We start from the raw sequence: 20,404 nt of genomic DNA, 5'->3' as shown, positions 1-20,404 counted from the left end.
TTTTTATTATAAATTTCATTTCAAAATTTTCAATCTAGTTCTGCTTTTTTACAACAGCAATAAAAAATTTTTATTATTGTTATAGTCAATAGTAAAGCAACATTTATTAACTATTTTCGATTAAATATTTTTAATTCACATATTGATGTAAAGTTTCTTAGGGTAATTGTTTTAGTACTAAAAGTGTATTATAAAGATAAATAGTTTTTGATAGATATTTTAATTTAATTTATATTGTGATATTATTAAATAAATATTTTTCATATGTTTATAGGAAAATTTAAAAATTAGCAACCAGCCTCCAATATATTTAAGATATTACCAAATTATGTCCAAAGTACTTCTTTGTCTTCTTCCTTACTATAGCTTTCTTTAAAATTTTTGCAATATAAACGCATTTCTCTCAAAATGCTAAAATGTTAAGCAAACAATGCTGATGTAGAATCTATTTTAATTTGATTTTTAGAAGAGACAACATCAGCATTTGCATTATTATTATTTTCACCATTTAATTGATTAATATCTCCAATACTCTTGTTAGATTTTTTTCTTGAAACATTTTATTTTTCTTTGCCCTCATTTTCTCCACCTTCTTTGTTTTGCTCATCTGTTTTTATCTTGTGTCTGCGTAGAATTCTAATTAAAATTAATTTAAATAAAATAAATAAATTTAAATTAATTAAATTAAATTTTACTCTTCTTCATCATCATCTTTGTCAGAATTTGCTGACAGTTTAATAAAAGGAAAAGGGCAGTCTATTCCAAATTTAGAACATGCTGCTAAAAATTCTTTTGGCGAGACATCGAACTTATTTGATGTCGAAGTTAGAGAATGTAAGAATACTCTTGTGTAGTAAGTAATGCTCGGATATCTAAAGGAAGATGATTAAGAATTGCTATCTACACTTTCTTTAATTACTCCAATTAAATCATCAATTGTAAACATTCCATGATCACTTTCATATATTTTGGAGTAGTTTTTAGTTAAATTCCTAATCAATTTTTTCTTGCCTTCTATATATTCTTCAAGGTAAACATCCAGTATTTTATCAACTTCAATAACTTCTTAGTCATCATTTAATTTTAAGCAAGCTTTTCCTACTCTTGTAAGAATTTTCTATCTTGCTCCTTCTGTAATAAATATAAGAACATCTCTAAGTAATTCTGGTAAGAAATCTTTAGGTAAATAAGTAAAGCCATCTTATTCTATAAATTGCTAATTTTTAAAAAAAGAAATACAATTTTTATTTTCATTCGTAAATTAAATTTAATTATTTACCTTTTTGTGCTCATTCAATCTTTTGAATGCGAAAAGGAAAAAATATTGTATGTAAATATCAAATTTAAATGTGAAATTATCACCCGACGAGCCTGAAAGCTGGGAAACATTACATAAAAGGGCAAATGTCATAGCTCTAGTATGGTTTTTCATGTAATAACGCAACGAAATCAAAAATTCAAATAATCTTATTTCTGCTAATCTTCTTTACTTTTATTGCTTTAAGAAAAACATGCACAAATATTCGTCAAATGGAATACCTGTAGAGAGCATAGATCCATTAACTTCCCAGTTACTCTTTATACGGTCTTCATATATTTCAAAAACCAAATTTTTAAAATGCAACCAAGGAATAACTCTTCCGTTTTCATTTTTTTTTGTTACATTCTCAATAAACACAATTAAATTAATTGTCAAATTCCAGTTATCTGTTTACAGATTATTAATAGATAAAATTAATTTTAAAGTTATTTCCTAAAAATAAAAAAAATACCTGTTCCCATATTATTTCCTTTCTTTGACGTCTGTTGGTTTATTTCATTTTCTCTTAGCTTTAGTTATTCAACATTCGTCCTATTGTTTAATTCTTCTTTATTTGCATACATAGGATTACTATAAAGATTTAGAATATTTATAGAACTCACTTCTGCCTCTAAAACTGAGGGTAAAGTAACTTTCTTTTTATTGCCTAAAATTTCTTAAGGGAGCCAAACAAGTTCACCTTCATCTACCTTAATAATTCTTATTTTTAAACATTTTTTACTTGGGTTAAAATTAATTTACTTAAGTAAAGGCATCAGATTTAGATCCTTTAAGCATAGCCTTTACTAGGCCACTCATTTAACTCATCATATTATCCTTCATTCCTTATTCCCCCTGCAGATTTGTTATAAGGTGATTTAAGTTATTCAAGCCTTAAGCCATTTTGTCACTTGGATCTTTTTTTAAAATAAAATGCATTTTTTTTCAAATTAAAAAAAAAATTTTACCATCTTTTTAGTTAAATATTTTATTTTGTTGGTTTTCTAAATTTCCAATGTGATTTATTTTATGTAAAATATCCCTTTTAAGTAAATCATGCAAAAGGAGTACTTCTGATTAAAGTGAATCGTGATTTATCTTAGTTATTTTAAATAATGATTCTTGGACTACATATCTATTTTTCAAATCCCTATTTGTTGATTCAATGTCCCTCTTTTCTCTCTCTTATCTTTCAATATTAGCTAAATTTTCTTTTATTTGCGTTTCAAACTTTTTTTTATTCTCATTGTATAACTTAATACTAAGATCGAGAGTTTTTTCATATATTTTGTAGAAGCTATTTTAAATTTTATCAATCAAACACCCTAATTCGTATCTATAGCATCTCACTCTTTGATTAACTTCGTAAAGGCACTTGTTAGTCAAATCATATTCTTCAAAGCTCTTCATAAAATCCTTTTTATTTTAAAAAAACTCTCTTATATGCAAAGGGAGAGCTTCATAAATCAATTATGGCGAAGATCCTTTGCTTATGAATAACTACTGAGTTCCACTTTAGTAATTATTTAGCATTGCATTGGATTTAAAACCTTCTTACTTTAAATAGTTATCTAAATTCATACTTTAATCACTATTAACATCTTTTATACTGTCACTTTATAAGTTGTAAACTCCTCCACCTATAGTAGAATTAAGAGTTTTGTTAGAAATGCTATTATAGTTTTCCTTTTTTAGTGTAGTTGCAAAATTAGTTTTCGTATTAAATCCATTTCTTAGTTTTTAAGAAGAACCACTTCTTTATTTATAAAAATAAGTGTTGTCTCTATAAGTAGCAACCCCTGATATTGATTCTGTAGGCTACTAATTATTTTCGAACTAATCATCCCCATCAAATTAACTTTCTTAATTATAATTATATTACTAAATTCCCACATTATTTTATTTTAAACTTCTCTAGTTAGAATCCTAGCTCTTTCCTCTTTAAATGTTTATTTGAGGGTTCTTAGATTTAGTAATCTTAATTTTTGTCATGTTCAAAAATTCCCTTTTTTCTTATTCGATATTTTTTTCAAGTTACTTTAAATCTGATACCCTTATCTGTGTAATACTGTTGCTAGTATTTAAACTTTATTGATTTTAAAATCCAACCTTATTGAGTTATTATCCTGTTACATTTTATATATTCGGCTATGAATTTATAGTTGGTAACTTCCTTTATGAATATACTTTATCTCCCTCCTATATATCTAAGTTATTTTATTATTATTAGTTTTGCATCATCATCATTATCTTTCCTACTTCCATTAATATTCTTATAATTTTGCTTTAAAAATTTAGAGATATATATCTAATTTTTCTGCCTATAATTAAATTTCGCAGAATTAATTGGTAAATTAGAAAAATGAATGATTACAAATGTAATAAAAATTTTTAACAGAAAATAAGCATATATCATTTGTATTTTACCAATCTAATTGCTTTTCAAAAAATTAAAAAATATTTTTTGTTTTTTTTATCAAATTTAAATAAAAAGCTAGCCTTTTAGTAATAATTAATTAATATTTATTAATTTTAATTTGAAAGTTTGAAAGACTTGAATAAACTATTTTTTAAAAATAAATTTTATAATATATTTATAATATGAGATAAAATTAAAATTAAAATTCATAATTTTAAAGTTTGTATTTGTTCAACTTTTAAAATTAAATTATCAATTTTATTAATTTTTGTAATCATATAATTTTTTATATTTTCTTAATTTATTTTTACTTAATATTTAATTTATTAAAATAATTTTATAAATTTAAATTCTGAGTGTTTTAGAGTTTTATACTATCAATTTTAATTTGAATATCCATTAAACTGTAATCAGATGTCTTAAAATTTAAAAGATTTATAAAAATTTTCAACTCAAATAATGAAAATCTAAAGGTTCTTTTTTAAATAATTAAATTTGATAATATAAATAATACTATTTTATCACTAAATAATTCATTAAATCAATAAAATAAAAGAGTTTTTTCTTTTTAACTGATTAATTAAAAAATAATTAAAATATTGTTTTGTTTTTTCTGAGTTTGAAGTGTTTTAAAATTAACTAATAAATGAAAAACCATCGAATGTATGAAAATAAAAATTAACAATTTTATTTGGCAAAATAATATTTTAATATTATTAATGATTAATTTATACATCTTTATATATATTATAAATAAAATAAAAAAATTTATAGTATAATTTATTTTTTAATATATTTTAATAGGGAACTTTGTTTGTTAGTTAGTTAGTTAGTTATTTTATTAGTTAGTTAGTTAGTTTTTAAGTAATTAATTAATTTTATTATTCAATTTTCATTAATTACTTAAATATCAAAAATGTATTCAAAACTAAATTATTTTCATTTTTTGTATTTATTTTTATTCTTTTTTTTAGCATTTCTAGAATCAGAAGAGTTTGATGCAGATCTTTTGTTATTATCTTTTGAGATTTTAACATTTTATTCATTTTCGTTTATGCATATAATCCTATCCTTTTCTATTGAGCTTTAGCCTTATTTAGTTTGTTTCTTTTGTCCTCTTGAAGATGCTTCAGAGTCAACTGAAGACAGTGAATTTCTTGATTTATTAGAAGACAAACTGTCTCTTTACTTTGGTTTTCTTCCTCTTTTTTTATTATTTTTAGTTGTCTATTAATCAATGCCATCAAGAATTTGTCTTAATTATTCTTCATTTGTTAGATCTTCTTAGTCTTCACTTTCACTTTCTTTTGAAGTTGAATCAAGATCTACTGAAGAATTTTCTTATCTTTCCTTTGATGTAGCTTTCTTCTGCTTTTAGCCAACTTTCTTTCTTCCTCTTTACCTCCTTTTTTCTTAGCCTTCTTAATTTTCATTTTGTTCACTTTCGTTTTGTAGCTTGTTTATTTTAACTTAATCATTTTCATCAACCATTTCATTTTACTTTTCTTTTAATATCTTATTTGAATTTTTCTGTTCAAGCTTTTGTAAATCTGATTCAATTGGTTTTTTATCAAAATATTTTTTACTTTATTCTTCTTCATTACACTCTAAGGATTTGGATTAACTTACTTAATTATTTTAATTTTATATTTGCTGGCATAGCTTTAAAGAAGAGTTTAATAATAGAGATTGATTTTCCTTTTAAGGAGAAAATTGTATTTTATTTTTTTACTGAGAAAGATTTGATGTATTTTTGTATTTGCTTTTCAGATTATTTTCTTTAGAATTTTAGCTGTTTGGAGCACTATTTTACTATTAAGATCCTTAGCTGTTGTTCATTAAGATAGGGTTAACAGATTCTGCTTCACTGTAAGTATAATAGGTATAAACACTTACATCAGAATGATTTTATTAGTTATTTTAATTATTTCTCGGAGCAGGACGAATAGCTGAGGTTTATATTTATTTTTCTGCATAGCTTTTTTCACAATTTTTTCTCTATTTACTACTACCTTAAGAATGAGGTTCATGACCAGGATAATAGCTTCCACTTAATTTTCTTGGAGCAGAAGATTATTTTGCAATTTCTTCCTCCATAGCCTATTTAGACTATGAAAGGTTGCTTAAATCAAAGTTCACATGATGGTCTTATAAAGCAATTGGATAATCAACATCCATTTAATTTTTACTTTTACTAAACTTATAAGGTGTAGCAGTTTTAGATTTAATTTCATCACTTTTACTTTTTTGAATTCCAAGAAGAGTTTTTTCTTTGACTAGCATTTGCATTTCTTCTTCAACTTTTTATTGAAGGTTAACAATTCTCTCTGTTTCTTCTCTAAGCTTTTACTCTTATTTAAGTATCTATTCTTTCATAGTTTCAGAAGCAAGTAAGTTTTCTTGTATTTGCTATTATTAAATACGATACTTTTCTTATAAATTAGCCTGTAGACTAGCTAATTCTAATTATTACTAAGAGAGAATAACTTCCTTCTACTCTAAAAATCTAGATTAAATTTTAAGTTCTTGCTAAATTTGTTGTATCCACTCTTCGAAAACTTTCATTTTTCTTTAATCTTCTTTATTCTTATTATCTTACTAAATATTAAATTACTGTCTTTAGTATTCAATTTCTTACTCTTTATCTTTAATTAGTTACATCAGTTTTTAAGATTAGCTTAATATTTATTATTTTAAGTTATTTTCATCTAAATCTAATTCTAGATATTGTTTTATTTCCTCCTCATCATTATTCAAGCACTGCTATAAATTTTCTCTTTCTTAATCTTATTATTACTTTAGCTAAAGCAATTACTAGCTCACTGAAAGTATATCTAAGGAAGGACTTCTTTTAAAGTAATCTAAATTAGTTGCTGAATTTATTGAATTAGGAGCTGTTTTATTATGTTCGCTTTCACTGTCTTTTTCTTCAAATATTTTGGGAGATTCAAGTAATCTTTCTGATGAATCATCAATAATTTCACTATTTACTTTTTTTGCAGAGCTATCATATACTTCTTAAATATACTTATCGACATCAACTCCTTTTACTTTCAGTGAACTTTTCTTAGCTGAAGGTTTATCTTTAGAAAATTACTCCAATTCATTTTCCATGTCAACTTTTCTCTCTTAATCTGGTTTTAATAATTCTACTTCCATTTGCTTGCTATTTTTAATCATACTTGAATCACCCTAACTCAATTTCTAGCTAAAAAGATTTGATTATTCATCTATCATCTCTTTCTGATTGCTTGTAGATTATTAGTTCTTTCTAATTTAATGTATTTGTAAATCAGAAAGACTGTTTTGACTGTTTCTTTCTTTATGATTGTTTTAAATTGATGCTTAACTAAAATTTATTTATTTTTAATTGATTGAATTACTTTTCGATGAAAACATTTCATCTTATTGGTATTTACTTGAAGCATCTCTATATAAATTAGATGCAATTTAAATATTTTCTTTATAATTTAAAATAGAGTTTTAGCTATCAAAACTGTATTTTTTATTTTGCTAGCTAATTAGTTTCATATCTTCTTCATTTAATCTCAGTGAATGAGTACTATTTTTATCCCTAATGTAGAATTTATGATCACTTTCTTACTCTTTATTAACTTAATCAATTATTTCATTTTTTCTTTCTACCAATTCCTAACTTTAATATGGTGTTTTACCAAATGTCTATTAATTATCTTAATAACCTCCTCCTGTTTATTAATACTTTTCTTAAGTTTTGTCTATGTTTTTATTTGAACTATTTTTAAATTTCTAAGAAGATATTCTAATTATCTCTCTTTAACTGTTATTAGAAGAGTTTAATTGATTATCTGAAAATCTCTTGATTTATTCTAAGTAATCCTAGTTAACTTGATCCTCAGTTAATTCACCATACATAATTTAATCTGGTACTTTAAATATATTTAATAAGCTTTAACCCAATTTTAATTTATTATTTTCTTCATTGATCATATTTTCAAACTATAAGTCGTAATTTTCAATTGCCCTCTTTTGTTACTGAATGATTTCTTTGATTTCCATCTCTTTTTTATACTTCTCTTCTAAACTTTTTTTTTCTTCTTCCAAAGTTTTTGCCATCTCTTAATTCCTAATTAAATTATAAAAAATTTAATCAATAATTATTTGAATTTGATTGAATTAATAATTACATCGCTTAGTCAAGTATAAGTTATCCATCAGAATTCTAAATTTAGTAATAATCATTTTAATGAATGTTTCTTATTCCTCCTTTATTACTCTTTTGGTCGCTTTGTGTAAAATAATTAGTACGGATATAGTTTGTATTATTCGCAAAATTATCAATTTAAGGAAAAAATTAATCTTAATCTATGCTTTAATAGTCTCTGTAATTGCTTCTAGCATCATATGAGATGTTACTGATAATCGATTTGTCGTTTCTCATAGATTTCTATGCACTATCCATCAATAAAAATGAATGTTTAGATGATCCTTCATAAATAGTAGCAGCTGCCTTTAGTTTTGCCTCTAGGCCTATAGCAGCATATTTTAAAACATTAATATTTTCTTCTGTATAACTTATTCCTGGGTGTATATGAACTATCATCAATACATTATTTTGATCTACAAAATATTCATTCAATATTCTTGTAAGTTTGGATTCTCTATAAGGTATATTTTCATCCCCATTCCTCAAGGATCTAATACAGTTTCCTAAACATAACAATGTCTTATTTATGTGACAAGACTCTGTCATTTTTGATCCTGTGTTATTTGTTTTTTTAGCTCTTTCAGCACCTGCTAGATCTAAAATGAGTAAACTTGCCTCTTCTTCGATTTAACTATAAAGAGAATTGCAATATGTAAATTTTACTCTTATTTTAAAGCAGCATTAAGACCTACTTGAATTTTAGTTAACATTATTATTTCGAACTTATCTATTTTCAATTGCATTTTTGATCAACCAGTTAATTTACTCAAAGCTATCTACCTCATTTGTTATCAAATCTGTTTAAATAACATTTAAAAAAGTTAAATAATTTATAAAATCACACATAATATTTATATTTTACCTTTGATGTAGATTTTTTTGTTAAATTTTTCCTTTATTTTCAGCTTGTTCTTTTAAGCTGTATTTCTTTTACTTGCACTCCTTTTTTCTTTCTTATGATCTGTATTTAGTTACTGACTAAGAGTGTTGTGAAATGTATTATTTAGCTATAAAGATTAAGGTTGCGATTATACTTAAACAGTTTATAAATCAAATATATCCTCATTATAAATTTCAAAATTTTCAAACAAAATATTAATGTCTTATAATTTATGATGATGATTATGAGAATGAAAAATGAAATTTTTTAAATCTATTGTAATGCCATCTATTGTTATCTTATTTTCAGAGAAAATTCCATCATCATTGAAATCTACTTTTTATTGAATCTATTGCTTAATAAGTTTTTTGGCTTCAACTAAAAAAAATAAGACCCTTGGCAAAATTCCATCACCATTTTAATTATACTTTCTTGAACCCAAAATAGAATGAGTTTTGCCACTATTTGTTACACCATATGCAAATATCAATGAACTTTTTTCTATATTAATTGTGATATTATTTAATAAAAAGATATCAAATAATATTTTTACTAGAATTAAATATGTCTGGAAGAATAGGAGCTATTACATCATTGTAAAATTCATCTTAAGAGCAATCTTCTTTAAATATTTTGTTGAATTTCAATCCTCTAAACTCTTCTATTTTTTAATTAAGATATTCATCATTTGATATTCCCATTATGCATCTTTCTTACTCATTAACTCCAATAGGGCCTAATATTAATAATAAATGTAAAAATAATATGCAGATGAGATGATTACATACCTCTTTAGTCTAGATTGTCTTAAGGTCTTATTCTAAGAAAGACTTTCATTTCATCTTTTTTAGGGTTTTTTTTAATTTTCTTAATTGGTTGGATGTCTCTTTCATCCTCACTCATACTAGTGACAGATACTGAATCAGTCATATTATATTCAGTTGAATAGGATATTCTATGATTATTTACCTCTATTTGACTTGAAGAGTGAATAAGGATAACAATAATGTTCTAATTCTACTTTAACTTCTATCTTGAAGTTTAATTTCAAATAAATAAATTTTGTATTTTGATAAAAATTTAATTTTTTTTTTTTTTTGAAAATTAAGATTTGAATTAAAAGTTAATTAATTAATGCCAATAATTAAAAACAAATTCAAAAATATTTTGGCGTATAATCTTAAATTTAACTAAATTAGACTTAAAAAAAGTAAAATTATGAAGTTGATTATAATAAATAATTTTTTATTGTGTTCGTTTTATGAAATAATTTGCAAGTAAAATATAGACATGAATAAAATTTAGAAATAGCAATAATTAATTTTAATTTAATCATTATTAGACAGTTGATCCTTAAATTGAAGAAAATTAAAATTCTTTTGTGTCACTTGTTCTTTTGGGTTAAAAAGACTTATAATATTTAATAGCCTGCTCTCTATGAATATAGCTGACAGTTTCTGGAAGCTCTGCAATATATCTTGCTATTTAAAGTAAATTGATATCAAAGCAGCTAAATAATTAATAAAAATTACCTGGCTTTCCTCCATAAACAGTATAAGGTGGAATAACTGTATCTGGTGGAATAATTGTGTCATCAAGTATTTTAACGTTATCACTTATATTTGCTCTGTGGCCCTTTATAATTTATTAATTAAATTAATTAATTTATTTCAAATCTCACAAAGAAATTAGATATTTTTATTCTGAATCTATTACAATAATGCAGTTTTTTCCAATGTGCACATTAGATCCAATTTTTTGTGCTTATATAATGCTGTTTGAATCTATTATAACGTAGTCACCAATAGTGATGTGGGAATACTTAATTTGACTTTATATAATTACAAAATATGTTTAAAAAAATAATTTTGACAAGTCGCATTTAAAATTTTGTTTTGAAAAACGTAGAAAGACATTATTTGCTCAAATAACAAAAAGCCTCAACAAAGCAAAGTTGGATTTAACATTTTTATACATGAAAAAAAAAAGTAAATTTTTATTACTCGTTCGCTTAAACTTAATAACTGGGTCTTAGAGTAACTCCTTCACATAAAATTAAATACTTTCCTAAATTTATTCTACCTAAATCACCCCTAATTATATTTTTCTATTGCATAATAACTTTGCCATAAATGAAAATATTATCACTTCCTCTGATCAAATTCTTTTTACAGAGTTTATTACCAGTTTAAGTTTCATAATATAAGCTAGGGTCATAATAAATTGGCTATTGTTCCATTTACAGTTTGTTTGACTAATTTAAAAGTTTATTTAATAAGATTAAATTTTTAAATAGAGTATTTTGTTAGATAGATATTATCTAAATTACTTTTCAAGTATTAATAAATTAAATTTATTTTTAGAATTGATCTATTTATTATTTACTAGCTAAATCAACATAATTATTTACATAAATTAATTCGTGTTAAAATTTCTTAAATCAATTTGATTGAATCTATCAATATATTTATTAAGAATAATTTTATTTTATTTTAATTGCCAACTGCAAACAAAAAAACTTTGTACAAACAGAATTTTAGCAATATTTACAAATTACTATGTTACACAAATTTATAAATAATTATATAAAATAACTAAAAATTAAGCTCTTTCTTTCATTCATTTAAGTTAGTTTTATACACAACAAAACCTGTAGATTGTTAAATTTTAACTGAGTTTTTAGGTTTTTCTTCCTATGTGCCACTACTGAAAAGTATAGGCTTGTTCTTTTAGCTGCTGCTTGTTACAAAGCTTTAGTTAGAAACTGTTTGAGAGGTTGAAAAAATAGGAGGTTAAGAAGGGTTGACTTTCTTCTTAAGTTCTCTTTCTATAAATTCAATATCTTCTATTGCCTTTTTTAAATTTTCATTTTTCAAATCCCTATTTGTGTAAAAATTAGAATAATTAATTCTCAAAAAATTTAAATAAAATTAATAAAATAATACTTAGAAAATATATAGTTTAGAATATCAAGTGAGCTTCCTAATTTTTTGGTCATGTTAGATATTTCAGTAGATTTGAAGTAAACTCCTCCAACACTACTGTTGGAATTTTCAAATAAGGGAGACTCGTTAAATTTATTTGTATTAGATTATGCAATGATGGGTTATTGTTCTTCTTTTGGTTGTGATTATTATTTTTATTGCTAATAAGGAGGAACAAAAGCTGGTTTTTCAGCTTCTTATTCTCTTTCTTCTTTTTAAAAATCAGGGAAAACTACTGGTCTGGGTTTCTTTTTTTGGTTTTAATTTGTTTCAATAGATGCAGCTTTATTAGAAAATGAAGCTACTGGGAAACCAACTCCTGAAGGGTTTTTCTATGCTGGTTTGTAATCTTCATCTTCATCATCACTAAGATCAATTTTCTTTTTTTATTACTTTCCATGAGGTTCTTCAGATTTTGCATGAGTTTCTTAAGCAGGTTTTGAAGGTGATTATTCTTCTTTTTAATCATCTTCTATTTCTCCATCGCTATTTTCTTCAAAAATACCCTTTCTTGTTTTTTTTGCTTAAATTTAAATATCTTTAATAGTTGATGAAGCCTAGCTTATATTAGAAGATTTGGAGGCAAATCCACTAGAAAATAATATTAAATTCTTATTGCCTTATTGTTTGGTTTTTACAACTCTATTTTCTTCTTTATCCTGTTCTTTAATTTACAAAGATTAAAGGTAGAGACCTTCTTTTTCATTCAAACCCTTAGTAATAATATCTATTTTATTAAGAGAGTTAATCATTTAAAACATTTTTTATAAATACCTTTTATTTTGAAAGCAACATCAACAATTGGCTTAATGTTTTCTACAGGAGGGTACTTTAAGAATCTTTAAAGGCAATCTGCTTGTTCCTCCTTTTCCATTACTAAAAAGAATTATTTTAAAAAAAAATGATAAAAGTATTAAGAAATGTATTTACGTTATCCTCTAACATATTGCATCATAGCCAAGCATATACAGTCAATTAAAAAGAAATCATTTTCAATAGTAGGATTTAAGAAATATTCATAGAATATATTATCCCAAATCTTAAAAGAATCATCAAGATGATATTCTCTGGTGTGAACACATCTAATCCATCTCAATAAAAAGATTTAAAACTCAACATTCAATAATTTCATATGCTTGAATAGCTCCAAATCTACAATCTTTAAGTAGTTATCCTAAATTTTAGATATACGAAGAAGAATTGCTTGGGATTTCTTAGAATTTATATTATATTCTTATTTCTTTTTGCTATTTTCAGCCAAATATGGTCTAAACATTTCTAAATGCCCAATGTCCATCATTTTACTGAATAGAGTGTAAATATCTGCTTCAGCATAATTCATATTCATCATAAATTAAGCCATTTCTAAAGATCTTTAGCTTGCTCCAGCTTCTTGCTAGTGCTTTTAAATGTACAAAGCTTCAACAAAGTAAACTATAATAAATGATGCAGCTACTTCATTCATACCTAATTAATTTAATAATTTTATCTTGCATATCTTTTAAGTAGTAAATTATATTTTACCTTATTTGTATGAAACGTCAGAATTTTTTTTACAGAAAACAAACAATACATTAGTAAGCATATTCTTTATTTTTAAATTGACGAAAAACTATTTATCTTAGTAGGTTCTTTCAACATCTTTTTTAATATCGCTTCTTAGTTCATTGTCTTCAAAATATCCATTCCAGGGACTCTTTTTTATAAAATTCGTTTTTTAATTTATAAACTTGATAATTTATTTCTATCTTAAATATAATTTGTTACATTTTATGTATTTTTCATTAAAGGATTAGCCACAGGCTTTGGTTTATCAACTTCTTGTGGTTATTACTTTGCTTTAAACTTTTCCCAAAGTTCTTTATAGGTTTATCTGTCTTTTTCAATTTGTTATTTTTTTTCTTCATCAGAACTATCTGCTTTTAATACACCAAGAAGTATTCTCCATGCATTAAAACGAATCTATAAATCCTACAATTCAATCTTCCTAATATAGCTCAAAAGATTAGTGAAATTTTCCTTTGAGTTCAAAATATATTTTTCAAAATTTTCATAAGAAAAGGATTCTTCTACATCTGGGCTAGTTAGTTTATTGAATAATGTAAAAATATATTTTATATTAGAACAGAATTTTATTAATTAAATTAAATATTTATGATAACTTACAATTCACTTTTCTTATCAGTTTCTACTTTAGCACTGGAAATTATATTATCTTCAGAAAACATTTTAATTTAACCTAATATTATATATAGCTCTATCTAAAAATATATTTTCTTAAATCTGACTAATTTTATTACAAAATTAACTTTTAATAAATAATATTTTCAATATCTATTTGGCGTTCTAAATATAAAGTATTATTTATTGAATATGTGTATATGCGTACATGCGTGTTCAAATTATTTGCATTATCTCACTCTTTACCAATAAAATGCGGTCAAACAAACAAATAAAATAAACCAATCTTTATCTATCAAAATCTTATTTGATTACTTTTGAAACTTGAAAACGAACAAATTTTTTCAACTTTTTTATTTTAATGAAAAAATAATTAAACAAAGTTTGGAAATTTCTGACATAAAAAATAATTAATTTAAATTTTAAAAATAAATTAATTTTATTATTTAGTTTATATTCAAAGTAATGTGTCATTCAATTAATTTAAGCTGAAAAATCTATTTAAATTCTTTAATTTTATAATACCACAATTTTTTATTATATTACATTTAAATATAATCATTTTATTTTTATAAAGCAAGCAAGGAGTATTTCTTAAGCTTTTATATTTATTTTGTTTTTCAGGATTATTGATTCAATTTCTTTTTCAAATAATTATGTTTTATTATTATATAAATTATTCTAAATTTATTTTTATTCTTCATAAAAGAATTCCATATTTATTAAATTAATTAAAACAAAAATATTTTTTCCTAAATAGATAAAATTTGCTAATTAAATTTAAGGAAAAATCATAAAAATTTGAAAATATTTAAAAAGTTTACTTGAATTTTTATCTTATGATTAAAGTTTTAAATAAATTAATAAATTTAATATTACTCGCTTCTCTTAAAAAGATTTTGAGTATTTATTTTCCAATTTTAAGTTTTCAGAAGGAATTACATATGTTTTGCAACATAATAATAAATATTTTTTTGCATTCAAAATAAAGTATAATAGGAATAAGAAAATTCAAACTAATGTTTAACTTTATTAGAATGAAAATGAGAAAATATATAAATATATTTATAATTATTTTGTTTAAAAAAGATTGTTATATGTTAGGAAAATTATTAATGTGTTTTATTTAAAAGTAATAAAAAAGAATTAATTCGCCTTCTTTATTGTTAATATAAAATTTAATTTCTTAACAAAAAGAGATCGCATAACATAAAAAAACATTTAATTTGCTAAAAAAAGACATAAAAATAATGAAAGAAGATATTATTTAACTTAAAGATGATATAGTAGAACTGAAAGATGATATATAAGAACTAAAAGGAGACATTTCAGAATTGAAATTATAAATGATAACTTTAAAAAATGAGTTAAAAGAAATAAAATAATTTGATAGTAGAACTTCATTATGAAGTCCAAAAGATCAATAAAGCTTAGTAAATTGAAATTTAAAAGTTAATTCCATTTTTTACAATCAACAAAACCCTAAAAAAAGATTCATCCTATTAAATTATCTCGATTTAATATTTTTAGAGATTAAAAAATAGCAGCAATTACAAAATATTCTATAGTTATTCATCAAACAAAAGAATTACTCAAAGAATTAAATTAATAAATCAAGAAAGTAGATCTTAATAAGCAATAAGAATTATTAAATTTGTTTTATTTTATGTAATTATATATTTTATATTTTTTCTTAAATTCTATAAAAATTTTATTAACATAAATATAATAAATAAATATTGTATTAACTTATTAATAGGCTATAAATTATTATTTGAAACTAGAAGAATATTTTAATGTTACAAATTTTCTTTATTTAATTTCATTTTGCTTACTTACACTAATAAATACTATTTTTATTGAATATGAACAATTAACAAAATCTATAATCGAATAATTTAAAATATTTTAATCATTTTTAAACTATCAATTTTTAATTTAAGAACTAACCATTATTTTTGCACTTTGAATAAGTTTTTAAATTAAAATACCAAAAATAGATCATAAAAAATTTTTATATTTTGGATTAAAAAAGATTCTATTTCCACAAATTAGAGGTCATATTTCAATGAAAGTAAAAATATATTGACGTATATATGAACATTTTATCTGGAACAATATAATTTACCACAAATAAATTTAAAAATATACTTAAATAGAGTTTACGTTGATTAAATCATCAACCAGTTCCAATATTTTTCCGAAAATATCTATTTCTTATATTAAAAATAAGAAATTTTTAATGAATTGACTCTTTGCATATAAGCTATTTATTCAAACAAAAGGTTATAATTTTTAACTTAAATGTTTTTAATTATAATCATTTATTAAACAAAAACCTAAAAATAAATTAAGAAATAAAGAAGAAAAAAAACAAATAAAGTAGAAATTATTCAAGCATTATAATGAATAAAGAAAGCATTTTTATACTTGATTTTTTATCGGGAGGAGTTGCAGGGGCATTTTCTAAAACTATTGCTGCTCCACTAGAAAGAATTAAGCTTCTTCTATAAACTCAGTCAGAAAATTAAGCTTTGCTAAGACCATATAAAGGTATAGTAGATTGCTTTTCAAGATGTGTAAAAGAAGAAGGTATTCCTTCACTATGGAGGGGAAACATGGTAAATATAATACGTTACTTCCCATCCCAAGCACTAAATTTTTCTTTCAAAGAGCTGTATTCAAAGATTTTTAATTTTGATTCAAATTAGTAAATGAATAAGTATATTTTATGGTAGTTTATGGCTGGTGGTTTAGCAGGTTGCTCATCAAAAGCTTTAATTTATCCTCTTGATTTTGCTAGAACTCGCCTTGGTGTAGATATTGGCAATAATAAGAAAAAACGTTAATTTAATGGTATCCTTGATTGTCTTACAAAGGTATACAATCAAGATGGATTGAGAGGTCTATATAGAGGTTTAACTGTTGGCCTAGTTGGAATATTTATGTATAGAAGTCTGTATTTTGGTTTATATGATTGGGGCAAAGTAGCATTTTTAAACTAGAACAAAAACAAAGAGAATTTATTAATTAAGAAATATATCTTTGCATAGTGTGTAGTAGTCTTTAGCGAAACAATATCTTATCCTACTGATACATTAAAACGTAAAATGATGATGTAAAGTGCAAGAGGAGAAAAATTGTACAAGAACAGCATAGACTGTTCAATTAAGCTTTATAAATAAGGAGGTATTAAGATATTTTTTTCTGGAAATGCATCAAATATATTCAGAAGCTTTGGATCTTCTCTTTGTTTGGTAGTGTATGATGAAATACATAATTTCTTTTAAGAAAAAAATAAGTAATATTTTTGAGAATATTATGAGGTTACTGAATCTCAGATTTCGTATTTAATGGTGAAATCATAACTTATATATAACTAACTCATACTTATTATTTTTATGCAAGGATTTATTGTAATATCTAATTTCTGAAATAACTTATACAAAAAGAACAATCTAAAATAGAAAGCCAGTAAAAGCTGATCTAAATAAATATTTAAATGACAACCTATCTATTCTAAAAATTTGTAAAAATTTAATCTGACATAAAAAATAAGGATAATTAACCAAAATAAAACAAATATTTTAATATAGCTCTAATAGTTAATTATAACGTTATATGAAATTCTATTAATTTTAAATAAACTATATAAATAAATAACTAATGAAGAAACCATATTTATTTATCTTTAATCAACCTTATACTGAAACAAAAATTAAATGATTATTTATAAGTTTACTTTATATTTAAAAAATGTACTACTTTAATTAAAATATTCATAATTTTTTTATGTTTTTTATTTGTAAATTAATAAAATTTAATGATCAATCTCAATCATTATTTTAAATTACTTTGGCATAAGTATTAAACATTAAGCTTACTATTTATCTATTTTCATAATAAAAATTGTAGATCAATATATTTTATTTTTTTTAACTTATTTTGTATGTTTACTATTTAAAAACTTTATTTATCAAGATTTTTCTATTTTAATTTGTTCATTGCTTACAAAAAATGGCTTTTAAATTTTATACAAAAATTATTTAAAACTAAATAAAAATTTCTCAAGAATAAAAAATAAACTAATTTTTAATAATTAATTTTTGATTATATACAATAACAAATAACAAGCAAAATTCAAGTGTTTAATTAAGAGTATTTATTTCATATTTCATATCTACCAAATATTATAGAATCACTTCTTATAAGTATGACCTGCTTATCATTTTTAAGGAGATTATCTAATTTTTCTTCATAAAAACTATTAGTAGAAGCTTCACAACCTACAATTATATCTGGTTTTACAAAAAGTTCATCTAAATTTTCAATAAAGTTTTATAACTTTTCCTTTTAAAAGCCTTTTTTATAAAGTGCTACCATAATTAAATTTTTATTTTGAGATTATCTGCTTTTATCAGTGTAAACTATTTCTCTTTCAGATTCATTTTCATAGAAATAGTTTGCTAACTAACGCAAAGCTATTTATCTATCCTTGAAGTTAATCATTATATGAGGTAAAAGTAGACCAGATAAAGATTTATCATCTTGATTTGTTTTAATAGAGCTTATAAATCCCTTATCATACTTAAATTCAGTATCTTCCTTATAAAAGATTAGAGGGACTGTATTACCTTCCAATTATTTACTAATTTTAGCTGGGTTAGAGATTTCAGCTGGGTAGCTTCCAATCTATTTATTTATTAATATACATTAATATATTTTAAATTAAAATCGTATTACTTTTATTCCCGTCTTCCATATGAATTACTATAAATTTTTTGGCAAGAATGGTGATGCTACATCAAGTGTTTTCTTAAAGGTAAAATAATTTTCTACGTTTAACCCTATAATTTTAGCAATATCTAACGAAACTTTGTAATATTTATTTGCTGTATTCAATATTTCAGTTACGAATTATTTTCTCTCATCATGGTATGTTTACAATATTTTTTCTTAGTGTTCTGGATATTTATAAATTTGTTTCAATTTATGTGCTAAATTGTGAACTTCCTGTAAACCTGTGTTCATGCCAAAACCTAAAAAATATTTATTATAAAATAATATATCTTTTATTGAATAAACTACCTCCAGCAGGTGGGAAAGCGTGTGCAGAGTCACCAGCAAAAATTACTCTGTTTTAATAATATTTTTCAATAACTTCTGATGAAAGCTTCCACATTCCTGTAGTTTTAATATCAATATCATTGATTTAATCTCTCATAGAGGGATCAATCAAATTTTATATCATTTCATATGCAATTTTTTCTTTTTGAAGCTTATCGAGGGTGGATACATCATCGTAAGGAGGGCAAGTAGGTACTTGGAGTACAAACATTCCTTCCTTTTTAGAATGATTAACTAGACAAGCTATAACTTAATTATTGTAAATGAAATGGAGCATGGCATTTTCATTTCTTTCATTCAGGGTCTAAGCTAATTGTTTAGAATGAAAATATATATTGAAAAAGCTCTATAGATATGGATTTCCTACCAACCCAATTCCTAAAGAGTTTCTTACATAAGAGTGTTTACCATCACATGCAATTAAGTAATCTGCTTCTATTTATTTTAAATTGCCTTCATGATCCTTTAGAGATATTTTAACTGAATCTTTATCATTTTTGAAATTAAGAACTGTATGTCCTAAGTAGATATTTTCTTTTTATTTTATGTTATCTTTTAAAATACTAACAAAGTGAGGCTATGGTAAGTGGACATACTAAGCAAATGCATGTTCACGCAAGATTTCTTCTTGCTTTTATTTTGGATTAGGATAGAAGTGATCGTCTACATAAAATGGTTCTCTTGAATCAAATAGTCTTCTTTAGTAGCGGTAATATCTAAAAATATAGGAGTATTGTTTAATATCATTGCAAAAAAAAAAAAATAAGTTAAAGGAAAAAGATATGGCTAATTAACCTCTTTTCTTCCTTTTTAAGATATGTATTAATAATAAAGTACCTAAAATAATTAATATCCTCACATTTTTAGTAAATGAGTTCATGTAATTTATTCTAGTCTTGCTTACATTTTATTTCACTAAGGGTCTCCATAGATCTCAAATTTAATAAATGAGCTGCTGGATGACTGATAAAAGACTAATTTCTCTCAATCAAAGCATAATTAAATCCAAATTTTTCCATGTACATACTTGCTGCAAGTCCTACAGGCCCAGCTCCAATGATAGCTACATTCTTACGAATCATCTTTCAAATTCTTTTACTTTCTAGAATAAAAAATAATTAGTTCTATTTTACAAAATAAATAAGATATATATTTTTTTATTATTTTAAATAAAAATTTCATTTAGAATAGTTTAGAAGGATTTTAGTTGAAAATCTACTTTACAAATATTAAAAAAGTAAATAAAGTTAAGTTCTATCTTCTTTAACTTTTGATTCAAATTACAAAAATTATCAAAATAGTAAACGATGTTCCTTCCAACTTTATA

General features: G+C 23.5%; 6 protein-coding genes across 6 annotated transcripts; 1 reads left to right on the top strand and 5 right to left on the bottom strand. All coding sequences in view use genetic code 6, as the record gives it.

Annotated features, from left to right (window-relative positions):
* Positions 1-260: 260 nt before the first annotated feature.
* On the bottom strand, positions 261-3,565 carry TTHERM_00637760 (hypothetical protein; the record flags this gene model as incomplete). The annotated part of the gene is made up of 6 exons (XM_001032437.1): positions 261-636; positions 696-1,216; positions 1,280-1,707; positions 1,773-2,010; positions 2,063-2,217; positions 2,269-3,565. The coding sequence occupies 6 exons, from the start codon at positions 3,563-3,565 to the stop codon at positions 261-263; spliced, it is 3,015 nt and encodes a 1,004-aa protein (XP_001032437.1).
* Positions 3,566-4,658: 1,093 nt separating this feature from the next.
* TTHERM_00637750 (kinesin motor catalytic domain protein) lies at positions 4,659-9,715 on the bottom strand (the record flags this gene model as incomplete). Its single annotated transcript, XM_001032436.4, has 5 exons — positions 4,659-7,824; positions 7,886-8,702; positions 8,768-9,286; positions 9,339-9,521; positions 9,574-9,715. The coding sequence occupies 5 exons, from the start codon at positions 9,713-9,715 to the stop codon at positions 4,659-4,661; spliced, it is 4,827 nt and encodes a 1,608-aa protein (XP_001032436.4).
* A 402-nt stretch (positions 9,716-10,117) lies between these two features.
* Positions 10,118-11,024, bottom strand: TTHERM_00637740 (dynactin 5 p25; the record flags this gene model as incomplete). Its single annotated transcript, XM_001032435.3, has 4 exons — positions 10,118-10,266; positions 10,318-10,420; positions 10,502-10,616; positions 10,789-11,024. 4 exons carry the CDS (start codon positions 11,022-11,024, stop codon positions 10,118-10,120), a joined length of 603 nt encoding a protein of 200 aa, XP_001032435.3.
* Positions 11,025-11,400: 376 nt separating this feature from the next.
* TTHERM_00637730 (rab-GTPase-TBC domain protein) lies at positions 11,401-13,997 on the bottom strand (the record flags this gene model as incomplete). The annotated part of the gene is made up of 7 exons (XM_001032434.1): positions 11,401-11,665; positions 11,731-12,496; positions 12,544-12,645; positions 12,700-13,236; positions 13,294-13,465; positions 13,537-13,849; positions 13,936-13,997. The coding sequence occupies 7 exons, from the start codon at positions 13,995-13,997 to the stop codon at positions 11,401-11,403; spliced, it is 2,217 nt and encodes a 738-aa protein (XP_001032434.1).
* A 2,358-nt stretch (positions 13,998-16,355) lies between these two features.
* On the top strand, positions 16,356-17,264 carry TTHERM_00637710 (ADP/ATP transporter on adenylate translocase; the record flags this gene model as incomplete). The annotated part of the gene is made up of 1 exon (XM_001032432.2): positions 16,356-17,264. The coding sequence occupies one exon, from the start codon at positions 16,356-16,358 to the stop codon at positions 17,262-17,264; it is 909 nt and encodes a 302-aa protein (XP_001032432.2).
* An 853-nt stretch (positions 17,265-18,117) lies between these two features.
* On the bottom strand, positions 18,118-20,159 carry TTHERM_00637700 (monooxygenase family protein; the record flags this gene model as incomplete). Its single annotated transcript, XM_001032431.3, has 4 exons — positions 18,118-18,642; positions 18,694-18,989; positions 19,039-19,793; positions 19,915-20,159. The coding sequence occupies 4 exons, from the start codon at positions 20,157-20,159 to the stop codon at positions 18,118-18,120; spliced, it is 1,821 nt and encodes a 606-aa protein (XP_001032431.1).
* Positions 20,160-20,404: the final 245 nt, after the last annotated feature.

Source organism: Tetrahymena thermophila (genome assembly GCF_000189635.1).
Source record: "Tetrahymena thermophila SB210 genomic scaffold scf_8254528, whole genome shotgun sequence".
Taxonomy (NCBI): Eukaryota; Ciliophora; class Oligohymenophorea; order Hymenostomatida; family Tetrahymenidae; genus Tetrahymena; species Tetrahymena thermophila.
This window is presented reverse-complemented; position numbering and strand designations above follow the sequence as displayed.